Source organism: Elephas maximus, chromosome 6 (assembly GCF_024166365.1).
Source record: "Elephas maximus indicus isolate mEleMax1 chromosome 6, mEleMax1 primary haplotype, whole genome shotgun sequence".
Lineage (NCBI taxonomy): Eukaryota > Metazoa > Chordata > Mammalia > Proboscidea > Elephantidae > Elephas > Elephas maximus.
Genome location: NC_064824.1, coordinates 108328436 through 108342605, shown reverse-complemented (window position 1 = coordinate 108342605; position 14170 = coordinate 108328436). Strand labels below are relative to the sequence as shown.

General features: G+C 40.2%; 1 protein-coding gene across 1 annotated transcript in view; it reads right to left on the bottom strand.

Moving 5' to 3' along the window:
• The window catches only part of UNC80 (unc-80 homolog, NALCN channel complex subunit), a 222439-nt gene that overhangs the window by 88308 nt on the left and 119961 nt on the right, over positions 1-14170 (bottom strand). The window contains exons 26-28 of the mRNA XM_049888066.1: positions 10669-10834; positions 4978-5181; positions 2946-3046 (exon numbers count right to left, since the gene is read on the bottom strand). Coding sequence (XP_049744023.1) covers positions 2946-3046; positions 4978-5181; positions 10669-10834 — 471 coding nt within the window. The remainder of the gene's footprint in view (positions 1-2945; positions 3047-4977; positions 5182-10668; positions 10835-14170) is intronic.

Genomic DNA, 14170 nt, shown 5'->3' with positions numbered 1-14170 from the left:
TAGAATTCCAGAGGAGAACTCAGTCTATTTGAAAGTCATGATTATTTTAAGATAAGGAACGAAGGACCTTGAACTTGTAACTTCTTACATTGCCTTCCTAAAAATGGGCCACAAGACTAGTCAAATATGCATACAGTAATTTTCCAAATGCCTCCATCCTTCCTGAAGCTAGTTCCTACCCCTAAACCTAACCTGTGTGAGACCGTGTGGCAGATTGAATGGAGAACACAAAGCAAACCTACATGGGAAAGGCTAATCATAACCTGTCAGGCAGGGTGGCCACACATTTCCTTAGGACAGCGAGGTCCTGCTTATTCCAAGACAACAAAAACAACAACAATCAACTGTATACTCCTGTCAAACTCAGCTACCAATACTTTGCACTCTTCTAAGTTTTCAGCAAATACGTGCTGTTTGAGCAGAATATCCAGACCTCTCTCAAGATTCACTGAAGATCCCAGATATTCCTGTTTATCCTGGTTTCAGGCAGGGCACATTTTAGAACTATAAGGATTCCTTTGTTGTTCTCAAACCTGGCTGGTCAAGAAAACCACCAAAGAACAAGTAAACAAACCCACAAATGGACTTGTTACTAGGCTTTGCGTTGGGAAATTTTGATTTAGTAGTTCTGGGAAAGGGGCTGGAGGTACCTAGAAATCTATAATGTTAAAACACTGCTCAGAGATTTGGCAGATGTATCTCTAAGATGGTCCCCAGCGATACCTGCCTCTGGTGTTTAAGGCCATTTGTAACCTCTCCCCACTGAGTATGGGCTGGCCTAGTAAAATAGAATATGGCAAAGGTGATGGGACATCACTTCCATGATTAGGCTATATAAGATAGTGACTTTTGTCTTCCTAACAGGCTCTCTCCCTTGCTGGTGTTGATGAAGCACACTGCCATGTTTGAGAGGTGGCCAGCAGTCAGGTAGGAACTGAGGCCCTCAGTCCAACAGCCCCTGAGGAACTGAAATGCTACCAGCAACTCAGTGAGTTTGGAAGCAAATCCTTTCCCAGTCAAGCCTTCAAATGGGACCCGAGCTCTAGTTGATGCCTTGATTGCAGCCTTGTGAGAGACCCTGAAGCAGAGGATGCAACCATGCTGTGCCCAGATTCCTGACCCAAAGAAACTGTGAGATAGTAAACGTGTGCTATTTACAAGTGGCTGAGTTAGTATCAATTTGTTACATGGCATAGACAACTAATATATTCCCCTTCTAATCATGAAGAAGTATTTCAAGCAACCAGGAGAGTCAGGAAGAATACATTAAATAAATGCATAAGACAGCTGATGAAGTGGCCAGGACATCAAGAGTGAGATGTGAAGAGAAGGGACATTGAGGTATGTACTGTGTGACCACATGTCATATTCCTCTTGAGGCTTTTGCTACTTCTTGGGTGTAAGAGGGCATGAAGCCAGGTTGGGCTTTAGGCAATCTCATGGGGACCTGAAGATACAAATTAGAGTTCAGGATTGCAAAGGAGGGAGGAATTGAGTGGCCAAGATTCAGGAAAGAAGGAAGGTTCTCTGGGAGGCAAACTGCCACTGGGTGGCTGTTCTCCCTTCTAGGCATTTGCTGATTGAGTGGCATAGGACAAGATGCTAAGAAGCCAAACAGGAACCAGCTGACAAGCAGACTAGAGTTTTTTGGCAATTTCATTGTGCTGGAGAAACAAAAATTGGAGTTCCTGGACCATTAAGAATGAGGTGCTTTAGGACATACCTGACTCTAACTGGGAACCTTGGAAAGTTCCACCCCAGAACGTGTGTGTGGGTGAACAAGAAACAGTCCAAATCTCAAATCAGCTTAGTCCCTGATTGGACTCAGATGATCTGTTTCTTTGTGGTCTGCCAGAGCATAGGGTGACTCCTCTCTGGAGGGAGATAACATCACCTGGAGCCGTCAAATTTTCATCATGTCTGGTAGTTAATAAAGCTGCTAAGCATATTGATGAGCAAAGAAAACTAATGTATGGTGTTAGAAGTTAGAAGAACATTTATTTTTAGAGGAGGAGAGTGACTGGTAGAGAGCCCGTGTAGGACTTCTATGATGCTAATAATGTTCTTCACAACCTGGTGGTGGCTACACAGGTGTGTTCACTTTGTGAAAATGTGTTGAGCTACACACATTTTCAATATGTAGGTCAGACTAAACTAAAAAGTTTACTTTAAAAACAGATGCCTCAGGGACTGTCATGATCAGCCAGTTCTGAGAACTACTTCCATAGAGAAGGCACAGACCTCTATGAACAGCACTGCATACCCTGAGGAGTATCAGGCACCAGTTAGTCCTTATCTGCTGCTCCCACGAAGTCAGATTGAAATGAGGGTGGATAGTGACAGTCCAATCTGAGATCAACAGTGGTAGAGAGGTAACCTGCCAATTGTGGATCTAGGGTTATTCTTCCTTACCTTTCTTCTTACCCTTTTCTCATGCACCGCTCAAACCCTGAACGCCAATCTATATCTGCGGTTTCCTTGCGATCCTCTCCTGCCTGAGCCCTCTGGATAGCCCTTTGTTAGGTCATCCTCATCATTCTAGCATCTCCTTGTCCTGGCTGATAATTTGATCTAATACAGCCCCAAGACTAACACCATGACCTTGCTCTCAGCTTTCATGGCAACCTGTATAAAGCTGACCGTGATGTCTAGCCTGTGTCACTCAGGCTATCTTGACCACCAACCTGGCCTGGTCCCTCATGGTTTTCCCTGACTTATGGTGACCCACAAACTAGTCATAACAAAAGACTCTGAGTCTTAGTCGAGCTACAATTGAGCAGAATACCAGCATTAGTAAGTGTTGAGAGATTCTGCTGAAATATAAGTTCATATTGGAAGCTAAATTAGACTAATGGTTTTAGTATAATCTTTGATCCTTCCTTCACAGATCTTCCCCAATGTCAAAAGAAATTGACCTCAGAACTCTTTCTGAGATACCTACTTACATGAAGCCATGACATGTTTCTGTGGTAATTTTCCTCTGTGCCGGCATTACTCATTCCCTCTGGCTCAATGCTGGGCTCACTTGCACTCCAAGGGCTCCCTTCTTCAAAAGAAAAATACCAAGAAAGTTTTCATTGTTTAGTCTCCCTGGAGGGCATGTTGGTATGGTACAGTCATCCATGCTTTTGAATCCTAGGGCAGACTACCATGGCCCAATGGGTTATAGGGTATAGCATTGACTTTATTGGAGGATATTAAAAGGAGCTGTTCCCTTCACCACCGGCTGAACTGGCAATGACAAAGACATTTATGATCTGTTATGGCGGCTTCCGTTTTGAGACATAGGAGCAGAGAAAAAACAGAGTCATGTCCTTGAATTGCTGTGATGAGCAAGTTATTGGCTGAGGGTGACCAAGTCCATTACAGACTGACCAGACCTTGCAGGTGCAGTTAAGTAGGAAGACCAACCAAACTGTAGTCACACAGCTTGCTGCTGCCTTGACTGTTGCTGTGACTACAGCTAGTGCTACCACGCTACTGCTCTGAACACCACCAGGATTTGCTATCCAGGCTGTTTCAAAGATGGGCAGGTACCTCAGAACAGTCAAGAGGATTTGGAAACAATTTTGACCAATTGTGGCCAGTGGTGGCCAAGCCTTGCGTCCAAACTCCTCTCTGTGGGAAGATATGAGGGGGAATACTACATGATGAAGCTTTGCCTTCAAATCTAAAAGCTTTTATGGGCCTATTTCTAGGACTAAACAATGTTTTTAGGCTGGCTACTTTGACTTGGCTGGTCAGTTTAGCTAAATTGATCAATTCAAATAATTAATTGAAATGATTTTTCCCCAGACTGACTGATGATACTTTTAACAGCTTTAGACCTATAACAAAGGAAGTCACAGGTTTTTCTTTTCTTTTCTATTACCTTCTTAAACAAAAAGGTGAATCTTAAGTAATGCATAAATTAGCTATTTTCACAGGCGAGGGTGGACGGGTATAGAAACATTTTCTATTTTAAATTGTCTTTAATTAGATATACTCAATTCTATTTCAGTAGGCTCGATCGATAATTTCTCCACATTTACTGACTGAGTTTTACTAAAAGAAGGGAGAACTTATTTGGCCTTTCACCCAGGAGCTGGAAGGGCAAAGAGAACGTGCTTCAGCTTTTATCTAACACTTAATTCTAGGCAGCTGGGGAGTTCTAGCTGCACGCCTACTTAATCCTTTTCTTGTGCGTTGGGATGCTAAACAAGGGCGCATAGGACTGACACATTTTGGGATCTGGAATCTCTCTGGATCCTACAGTGACCATCTACTTTGTCTGTAAAGATGTATATGGATCTCATTCTCAGGTGTTTAACACACTTTACAATCATCTCTTAATGGAGCTTTAGAGCATTCTGTCAGTGTAGGCAAGGAGTATTCAGAATTATTCCCATTGAATAGTTGGGTAAAAAAAATCTCCCAAGAAGTTAAATGACTTGCTGAAGGTCACTAGTTGTCAGTCTAGACAATCTGCCTTCTCTGGTATTTTGGTTGCTTTTATTGTTAGATAGAGACTTTAAGATACAGAGGAATTTAGCTAGCTGTCCCCTAAGGGAGTTTTTTTTACATCTTATTTTAAAGGTTTTGATTCAGATGTATAAACATCTGGATTTCAAAAAACTGTGTAACTAAAATGTTCTCTTTCCCTCGTGTATACTCTGTACCTTTGCTGTTCAAAGTGTGGTTCTCAAACCAGCATAACTAGCCTCACCGGGAAGCTTGTTAAAATGTTGACTCTCAACACCCTAGATTTACTGAACCACAGTCTGCATTGTAACAAGACTCCCAAGTCACCTGTGTGCACATTAAGGTTTGAGCAGCCCTGCCCTATAGGGTAGTCTGGCCTTCTGTGAATGAGATGTCTAGCCTAAGGCTCTGCCACTCATCTGTTTATGCATCAGGAGATGGACTTCAGCTGTTTCAGGACTTGGGCCCTGCCTTCCTACCCCCCACGTCCCTGCGCACCCCACTCATCTATGTTACCTAGGTCAGTGACAGTGTCCCTGCTCTGGGACAGCTGCAGCTCCTCAGCCTCAGACTCTGAGTCCTGCCGTGATAACTTGCTGCTCTTTAAGCTGCCGACTCGGAGAATGCTGGACAAGGAACCCCCCTTCTTCACCTGGAAACTGCGGGTTCCTTTAATCTGGAGCAGGCGGGAACCTCCTATCCTGATCTTCCTGCTGGGAACTGTATTAAAAGAATAAAATAGGGCTTTCCCCCCCTTAGTTTTCCCCACCCAATGTTAGATTCAAGCTCTCCCCAGCTTGTCCCTGATCAGCCTCCTCTCTGTTGGCCTGGATGAATAGCCTTTCTGGACAAGGAGCTTCTCCCAAGCCCCCAGTACTGCAGGCTTTGCTAGGCAGGCAGGAGGCTGGGTCTGCCAGGAAGGGCTGGTGCAGCTTCTTTCTTGGACACATAACTCATCGGTGCTGGGAACAACCTGCTCTCTCTCTGGCCCAGGGTTCACAAGCATGAGTGTGCTCTTGCAGCAGCATTATCTAGGACCGTTAGTACATTTATACAACATTATTGCTTTATTCAGTAGAACCATAAACCACCATTTGCTTTTGTTTTTCTTTTGAGATGGGACTTACAGAATTCTGTGGGCTGCCATGTAAACCCCTTCATTTTGGAATACCTCGTTAAGAAATGAAAACAAGAGGTGTGTCTCTCTCCAACAGTCAGCAGTGGGTTCCATTCTGGCTCCTTGGCAAAGACACTAAAGGACCTGTGTTCACTGGGGTGCTTTGGGTGAGCTTGAATGTGAAATGGTTCCATTTTCAATGCACCTACTGATTTCATAGCCTCTTCCTCTCAGCCAAATGTCTGGGTGAGATGTGAGTCCAAATGGGTCGCAACACCCTGAGCCAACCTTACGGTCTACGTGTACCAAGAAGAACATGCATTATTCATCTTTTAGTGTTCTGGAAGAAACTGTCAGCAGTGAGGAAAATAAAAGGATAAAAGAGGAATGTGTTTAAACTTGAAACCTACTTTTTTTTTTTAATTAAACAATGTCCTTATTTCCCATAGCCACATACACATTTTCTTTCTTTCTTTTTGAAGATTTGGTGTTGTCACACATTGATTTTATCAGGGCTGATAAAGGAAGCTGTCAGAGCTTAAACTTCATTATCGGGAAGGGGCCATTTTTGGAAGGTGTCATTTTCAAAACACAAACAAGATTTCTTATGAATTATTTAAGGCACAGTTAGTATTCTTCAGAGTCCCGATCAGGAAGATGGCATTTTGATCTCAGGTTTCTCACTCACAGAACAGTTAATATGTGGCTGTGCTGGAACTGGTAAAGCTTGCTAATTAAAGGTATACTTTTCACGCCATAGAAAGGAACCCAGAAGAATTCCTGTTGAATCATGTGAAATGCTTACTCTCTGATTTACTCTTTTGATTGAGAAAGACTAAAATTATCACCACACAGCTGATAAAGGTTTGATGGAGTTCCCTGAGCACATCTAGATGGAATTCCACACGAGTGTTTCTTGCAGCACAGTTGGATAAATTCCCAAAGACTATATAAACCATAATGCTCTATATTTATTATAGCACAAAACTCAACCAGCTGTTTTTTTCAGTATTATTTTTAGTCTTACTTGAAATTTTGGTGATCTACTTGAAATATGTTTGATACAGAATATATAATTTTTTAAATGACTACTGATACAATATTATGTTTGGATTGGGAAATAAAAAACAGTTAAGAAAGCTTTTCTAGCTTTCTTACAGAGACACGTTCTTGTGCTATTTGTGTGATTTCCCACCTTCCAGTCTGCAGATGCAGCAAAATAACCTCAAATTAATATGATCTGAAAGAAATTTAATTTTGAGAACTTTTTCTACCACTAAAGATAATTGGAAACAACATAATTGGCAGCATCAAAAAATTAGAGTTCAGAATCCTGGCATTGGTTATTAACAAGGGACCTATCAGAATTTAGATTTGGTATTGTACGGTTAAAAAAAAATGAGATTGTACAGCATTGAATTTTAGCCTCTTATCTCTGTGACATTGAGAACTAGTATAAAAGTGAAACAAATTCATCTGAATTGGATAAAACATTTCTTTTTCTTTCATTCTACAATGTATCCTTTAGCAAGCGCTGCTAGCTCTACACTTCAAAATATATTAAGGGCTCTCTTTTGAAAGCTCTGTTGCCTCTCCTCTGGACTAATATAACTAACTGCTTCCTAGCCCCAACTTCCACAGCTTGAGTCACCTTTAAAATACTTAAATCATAAAGACATACATCACTTTTCTGTTTAAGCCTGCCAGAACCCCTCCGACACACTTAAACTAGAACTAAAGTTCTCGCCATGTCTTCTTTTGTTATTGCTGGTTGCCATTCAGACCATTCCGACGCATGGCGACCCATGTGTGTCAGAGCAGAACTGTGCTCCGTAGGGTTTTCAAGGCCGTGATCTTTCAGAAGCAGATCACCAGGCCTGTCCTCCAAGGCGCCTCTGGGTGATTTTGAACCGCCAACCTTTCAGCTAGTAGTTGATTATGAACCATTTGTGCCACTCAGGGACCTACCATGTCTATTGTTGTTAGGTGCTGTCAAGTCAATTTCGCCTCATAGTGACCCCATGTGACAGAGTAGTACTGCCCCATAGGGTTTTCTAGGCTGTAATTTTTATGGGAGCTGATCACCAGGTCTTTCTCCGGCAGAGCCACAGAGTGCGTTTGAACTGCCAACCTTTGGGTTAGCAGCCAAGTGCTTAACTGTTGCACCACTATTAGATTCTATTTATTTGCTCCTTCCCTAACTTTCTGACCTCATCTCTGACCACTCATCCCCAATTGATACTGTTGTACCCATGTTGGTCTTCTTGCTGTTCCTCAAATGCACCAAGTTCATTCCTGCAGCTGGGACTCGCTCTCAATGTTGCCTTTGTTTGGAAGACTCCTCCCTCAGTCCTTTGCAAGATTGGCTCCTTCCCATCATGCAGGTCTCTATGACCACTCTCACTCTAGCTCACTACTGATTGCCTGACCCTAAGTCGTTTTCCTTCATACTATTACACCTGAAAGTCTAGTATTTTGTGTTTACTTTTACATTATTAGCTGTTAGTTAATTTAAACTAAGATGTATGTAGGGGATTTTCCCTTTTCATTGCTATGTTCTAGGCACCTGTAACAGTGTCTGGCCACAGTAAGTGCTCAAAAGATGGTTGTTGAATGATCAGACTAGTCTTGGTGTCTGTATTTTAGATTATTTGTCTTAGTTTGTATTTGGAATATGGGTAAAATGATTTGACAACCTCTACTTGGGAGGTTTTAGGCAGACGTTCCTACTTCTAAGGATTATTTCATGTTCATTTTTCTTGGTAGACGCTGAATGTTCCTAAGGTTGTTTATTTCGAGAACTGACATTTTTAGCTTTTATAAAAACAGATGATACGAAAATTTTAATACAATTTTAATTATCTAAATTAGTAGGGTCCCCATGGCCCCAATTTTCACACTGGCTTTAGTAGCTGATATCAGCTTGTCAAATGGATTAAGAATATTTAGGAATCTTCTGGAAGATTCTTTGCACTTTGGTAAAGGACATTTTATTGGGCACTTTCTCATTTTATTTGTAGTTTTAGTTCTCTGCTCTTCATTTACTAAACAACTTTCATATATTTACATAACCATTCTGTGAGGAGAAAAAATATTAAACATTAAAAAAAATATTAAGCATTAAAATATTAAACATTAAGAACAATTTACATAATTGGTAATTGTGAAATTCAACTGTTCTTAAAAAAATAATCTGATATTTAATTTTTAAAAATGGTGTAGAATTTACTTTGTTCAAGTTTAACCATGTCAGTATTAGAAATTTTCTTTTGGTTACTTTAAATAATAATTAGCATAATAAGTTTGAACGGAGTGGAAGGAGGAAGGAAAGACTGCCTTCTAAGTTAAAATCCCTTTGGGATATGTTTAAAAGATGGGAGTTTCTCATCATATAGAGTTATCCTTGTCTGAAGTCATAACAGTTGGAGACATACTGATTTGATACTTCTTCATACTTAGAAATTACTCAAGACCTAGCTTATCCTTCCTAGAACATGGCCTCTGTTCACCACAAATTCAAGGCAGTATTATATGAGTATCTGCATGTTTAAAATGCCATGACAACAATCTGACCTTGAAACATTCTATTTTTCCTAGTACATATTCATTCCTTACAAGATTTTTAAAGATTTTGTGCTTTCTGTACATAGGGTTATTACTTCTGAGGATCATTCATTCATTACCTAAAATTTATTGAGTCATTGGGACACTGGAAAACACTTCCATACATAAAACAGCCTTTGTTGTCACAAATCTGCTGATGTTCTCTTAATTAAAATATATTAGTAAAACACTGAAAGGTGATGGAGTTTAAGAAATGACACAAAAGCAGATAGTGAAGTGACAGCTCCATAGAGTCTCTAGAGAGAAACTTAAAATCGTGCCATCTTAGACTGAGCTCGTATTTAGGATTTTTGATGTGGGTTCCAATCTATATGCTCATGATATAAAAAATAACAATAATGACAGCAACTATTTATTGTGCACCTACTACGCATGAGGTACCTGGTTTACGCTTTACTCGCATTGCCTTGTTTAAAGCTTTCAACATCATAATTCAGTAGGTGTTATTAACCCTATTTAACAGAAAACTGCATCTTAGAAGCGATGAAATTTAGACAAGGTCATGCAATTAGTTATTGTTTTTCACCCCTTTTATGTTGCACATTTTTTCACATTTTAACAGATCTGAAATTGGGATCTATCTTTTAATTAATGACATCTTAGGATCACTACTGCCAGGTACTAGTTGTGACACATTTGTCATTGTCTGTGCTTGTGTGAACATCTAAAGAACCGGTAGCAAAACTTGTAGAATGGGTGCCAGTGTCTTTTAACCTTTAGGATCCAAATGGTAGTGGTGGCGGGCAGTGGGTGGGATGGTCAGCATGTTTAGAAACATTCCTGCAGCAGGGATTGACAGTAAGCTCCACACAATTACAAATTGGCTTAACTAGTACAAATAGCTTCATTTAAGAAATAATGTATCACTAGCATTCTGATGGCACATAGGACAATATTATATAGAAAGACACAGACATTCACAACTCTGAGTTTAAAGGTGATTAAGCAAAATTAAACCCTAAATTGAAGATGTTTTAGAAAAATCTTGACCTATTAGTTTTGTTTATACATTCCTCCTTCCCACCTTTTGGCTACACAAGAATGGTGTGTGGCAAAACAAAATAAAATGAACAAAATACTAACCTCCCCCCACAAAAACTACTTCTAATTAAGTCTGAAAGTCCTTTTCCAATAAGAATAAAACACAAACTCTAAGTGAAGGATTGTATCGGAGTTGAATTGGGCGTGTTCTTCCTTGCTTATTGGTACACGCAATGATAGCGCATCTTATAACTGATGCCATCTTTGCTTTGATGAACTGTGGGGAGCTGCTGAGCTGGAATTAGAAGCCAGGCCTTTCTGACTATAGAGTCCATACTTCTAACTGGCCTGGTTTTCTACGTCAATGAGACACATGGAGCCAATAATTTTGTACTACATTTGGGCACACAGTTTCACAGTTTAGACCCATACCAAATATTCCATGAAAAACACTAAAGCATGACATAATCCTTGCTTTTCCATACCTTTCTTCTCCTCACCCCCTGTGTCTGATTTGAGGGTATGGCTGCTGCTGTGGAGGGAATCTTTCGAGTCTTCATTTTCATCCAGGACACCGGCAAAGCTGATCTTCCTCTCATATCTGTGCCGGTCCATCTCGGGATCCAAACGAAGTCTGCAGCTCTCTAGATCCTGAAATGTCAGTGGGGAGCATGTGAATGCTGGCATCTCCCCAACACTGCCCTGGTCTTGAGGCAAACCTCCGTCAGTTCTGAATTACACCTTACTGCAATTAAACAACCAAACTCCCCTTTATTTAATGCCAATTTTGGGCCATGAAAAGCTATTCTTGAATAATAAAAATATCTGCTCTAGTCATAGATTTTCCCTTTTCCTCCAATGGTTTACCTTCCAAAAAGCACACACCTTGTAACCAAATGCAGAACTAGCTTCCTCGCCTTCTTTTTGTCCACAGTATTGGCTGCGTCTTTGGCATATATCCATTTATTAAACAATCATGTGTTGAGTATGAATGTATTAGGTACTGCGGGAGAAATGAGATAGTTCTTGCCCTAAGGGAACTCAGAATCCCAGGAGAGAGACTGAGAAGGAAAACAATGATAACATGGTATGATAAATTCCATTACTAAGAGACAGAGTAAGCCAGTTGCTGTGGAGTTTATTCTGACTCATGGCAACCCCATGTGTGTCAGAGAAGAACGGTGCTCCACAGAATTTTCAATGGGTGATTTAAAAAAAATTTTTTTTTTATTGTACTTTAGATAAAAGTTCACAGAGAAACTAGTTTCTCATTAAACATTTCATACACGTATTGTTTTGTAACATCGGCTGCCAACCCCACAACATGTCAACACTCTCCCCTTCTCAAACTTGGGTTCCCCATTACCAGTTTTTCTGTCCCTTCCTGCCTTCTCGTCTTTGCCCCTCGGCTGGTATGCCCATTTGGTCTCATTTTGTTTTACGGGCCCAATCTTTCGCTGAGGCGTGAACCTCAGGAGTGACTTCATTATTGAAGTATAAGTGGGGGTCATACTCTTGAGGTTTCTCCAGTCTCTGTCAGACCAGTAAGTTTTTTTTTTTTTTTTTGTGAGTTAGAATTTTGTTCTACATTTTTCTCCAGCTCGGTCCAGGACCCTCTACTGTGATCCCTGTCAGAGAGAGTGGCGGTGGTAGCTGGGCACCATCTAGTTGTGCCGGACTCAGTTTGGTGGAGGCTGTGGTACTTGTGGTCCATTAGTCCTTTGAACTAATCTTTCCCTGTGTCTTTGGTTGTCTTTATTCTCCCTTGCTCCAAAAGGGGTGAGACCAGTAGAGTATCTTAGATAGCCACTCACAGGCTTTTAAGACCCCAGATACTATTCACCAAAGTAGAATGTAGAACATTTTCTTTATAAATTGAGCCAGATATTCCCTGAGACCATGGGCCCCACAGCCCTCAGCCCAGCAATTTGGTTCCTTAAGGAGTTTGGATGTGTCTATGGAGCTTCCATGACCTTGCCAATGGCTGATTTTTTGGAAGTAGATCACCAGGCCTTTCTTCTGAGGTTTCTGGGTGAGCTTGAACCTCCACCCAGGCACTCCAAGAAACAGAGTAGGACCATAGAAATCAGATTGGTAGATGTGGGTGGCAGAATAATGGCCCCCAAAGATACCCATGCTCTAATCCTTGGCACCTGTCACTATGTTATCTTAGATGACAAAAGGGACTTTCTGGATGTGATTAAGGATAAGGATCTTGAAATGGGGAAATTATATGAAATTATCCAGGTGGGTCCAATCTAATTACAAAAGCCCTTAAAAATGGAGACATTTTCTAGGCTTTGGTCAGAGGTAAATATGACTATAGAAGAACTAAGAGAGATGCTACGTTACTGGCTTTGAAGATGGAGGGAAGATCCAGGAGCCAAGGAATATGAGTGGCCTCTCGAAGATGGAAAAGGGTAAAGAAACAAATTCTTTCCTAAAGCCCCCAGAAAGGAGCAGAATCTTGTTGGCACCTTGATTTTAGCCCACTGAGACCCAAGTCGGACTTTTGACCTCAAGAAGTATAAGATAATAAATTCGTGTTGTTTTAAGCCACTACATTTGTGCTAGTGGGTACAGCAGAAATAGAAAATGAATATGGAGGGGATGTATGAGTTAAGTCTTGAGGATAAGGTAAAATTGGCTCAGCAAACAGTAGGCAAAGGTAACTCATGAAACCATAAACGTGAGGGCCAGAGACTCAAAACATGACCATGCTTTGGGGGAATTCCTTACTCCCTCCAAGAAAGACAAGTATAAAAGGGGTTTCATCACTATCTTCTGATGAGCAGAATGATCCCATATGCTGAAGTAAGCCTTGGAGAGGGTAGCTGTTTAGTAGGAACTTGGCCCATGTGAGGTCAAATTGAAGACTTGAACTCTGCTATAAGAAGAGGCTTGCTCATGCTGAAGATCATATTTATTAATTATTAATCTAAGAAGAACTTTTGGAGAACCTAAAAAATGAAAAATACATAAAATGCTGACTTTATTCTGATATAATAACTTTTCTAAGTCCTCAGAATCAAGTACATCGAGAAACCAAATAAACAAATTTTTTAAAGTTGCACCAAGATTAGAATCTTACACTTTTGTTATCAATATGATGAAATTATAGGCTAATTATAGACTCTTTATGTTGATTCTTCTTTTCCCTTTGGATTAAGAACAGGAGTTACACTTTGGTACTCAAAAAACTTTTTTATATCTAGAAAAATAAAGGAACTACATGGAATTTATTTTAATATTGTCAAAACATTCCAGGAACATAATTGCTTTCCTGAAATTCATACCTTTAGGAAAAAAGTAATCTAATGTCTTTTCCATTTTGGTAGCCAAATTTAATTACAGAAATTTCTTAGTTGGGACAAAAAACAATAATATAATTCTGATTCTCAAAAGTAGTTATTTCTCTCAATTTCACCTACCTTTGAAAGCTACATTTAAAAGTAAACTCTTCCAGAAGGGTTCCTTGGCTTTTTCCAGCCCCTTCTTTGGCTAGCCATGGCCCTATGTTCCTTTCTCAGGGCCGCTCCTATATTTTGCTTCAGGAAATGATTTTCTACATGTTGGTTCTCCTGTTACAGTATATTCATCTCTTTATCACCCCCTTTGCCCTGGAACCATTACACCACCTTGAACGTAGTCCGCTCCGATAGATATTTATCAGGTCAGTCTTGGTACCCATGGATTAGCTTTTGTTTCTGATTTTTTTTTTAAACTTCAGGAACATTTGTATTTCAGCATCTTATTTTATTTTTTATATGCTGATTTGTTAAATCCCATTGGTACAGTTGGTACAGCTTCTAGAACAATCTTGCACAAAAGTATCCAATAAGCTGTTTTCCCTAATGAATGAATGTAGACATTCTTATAACCTTTTTCTTTTTTTATTGTGGTCTAATCTATGGATTGGATGGGCACAGTTTGTTTTAATTCCATGTTGTTTGGTGACTTGGCTATTGGTTTCACTAAATCAATTGG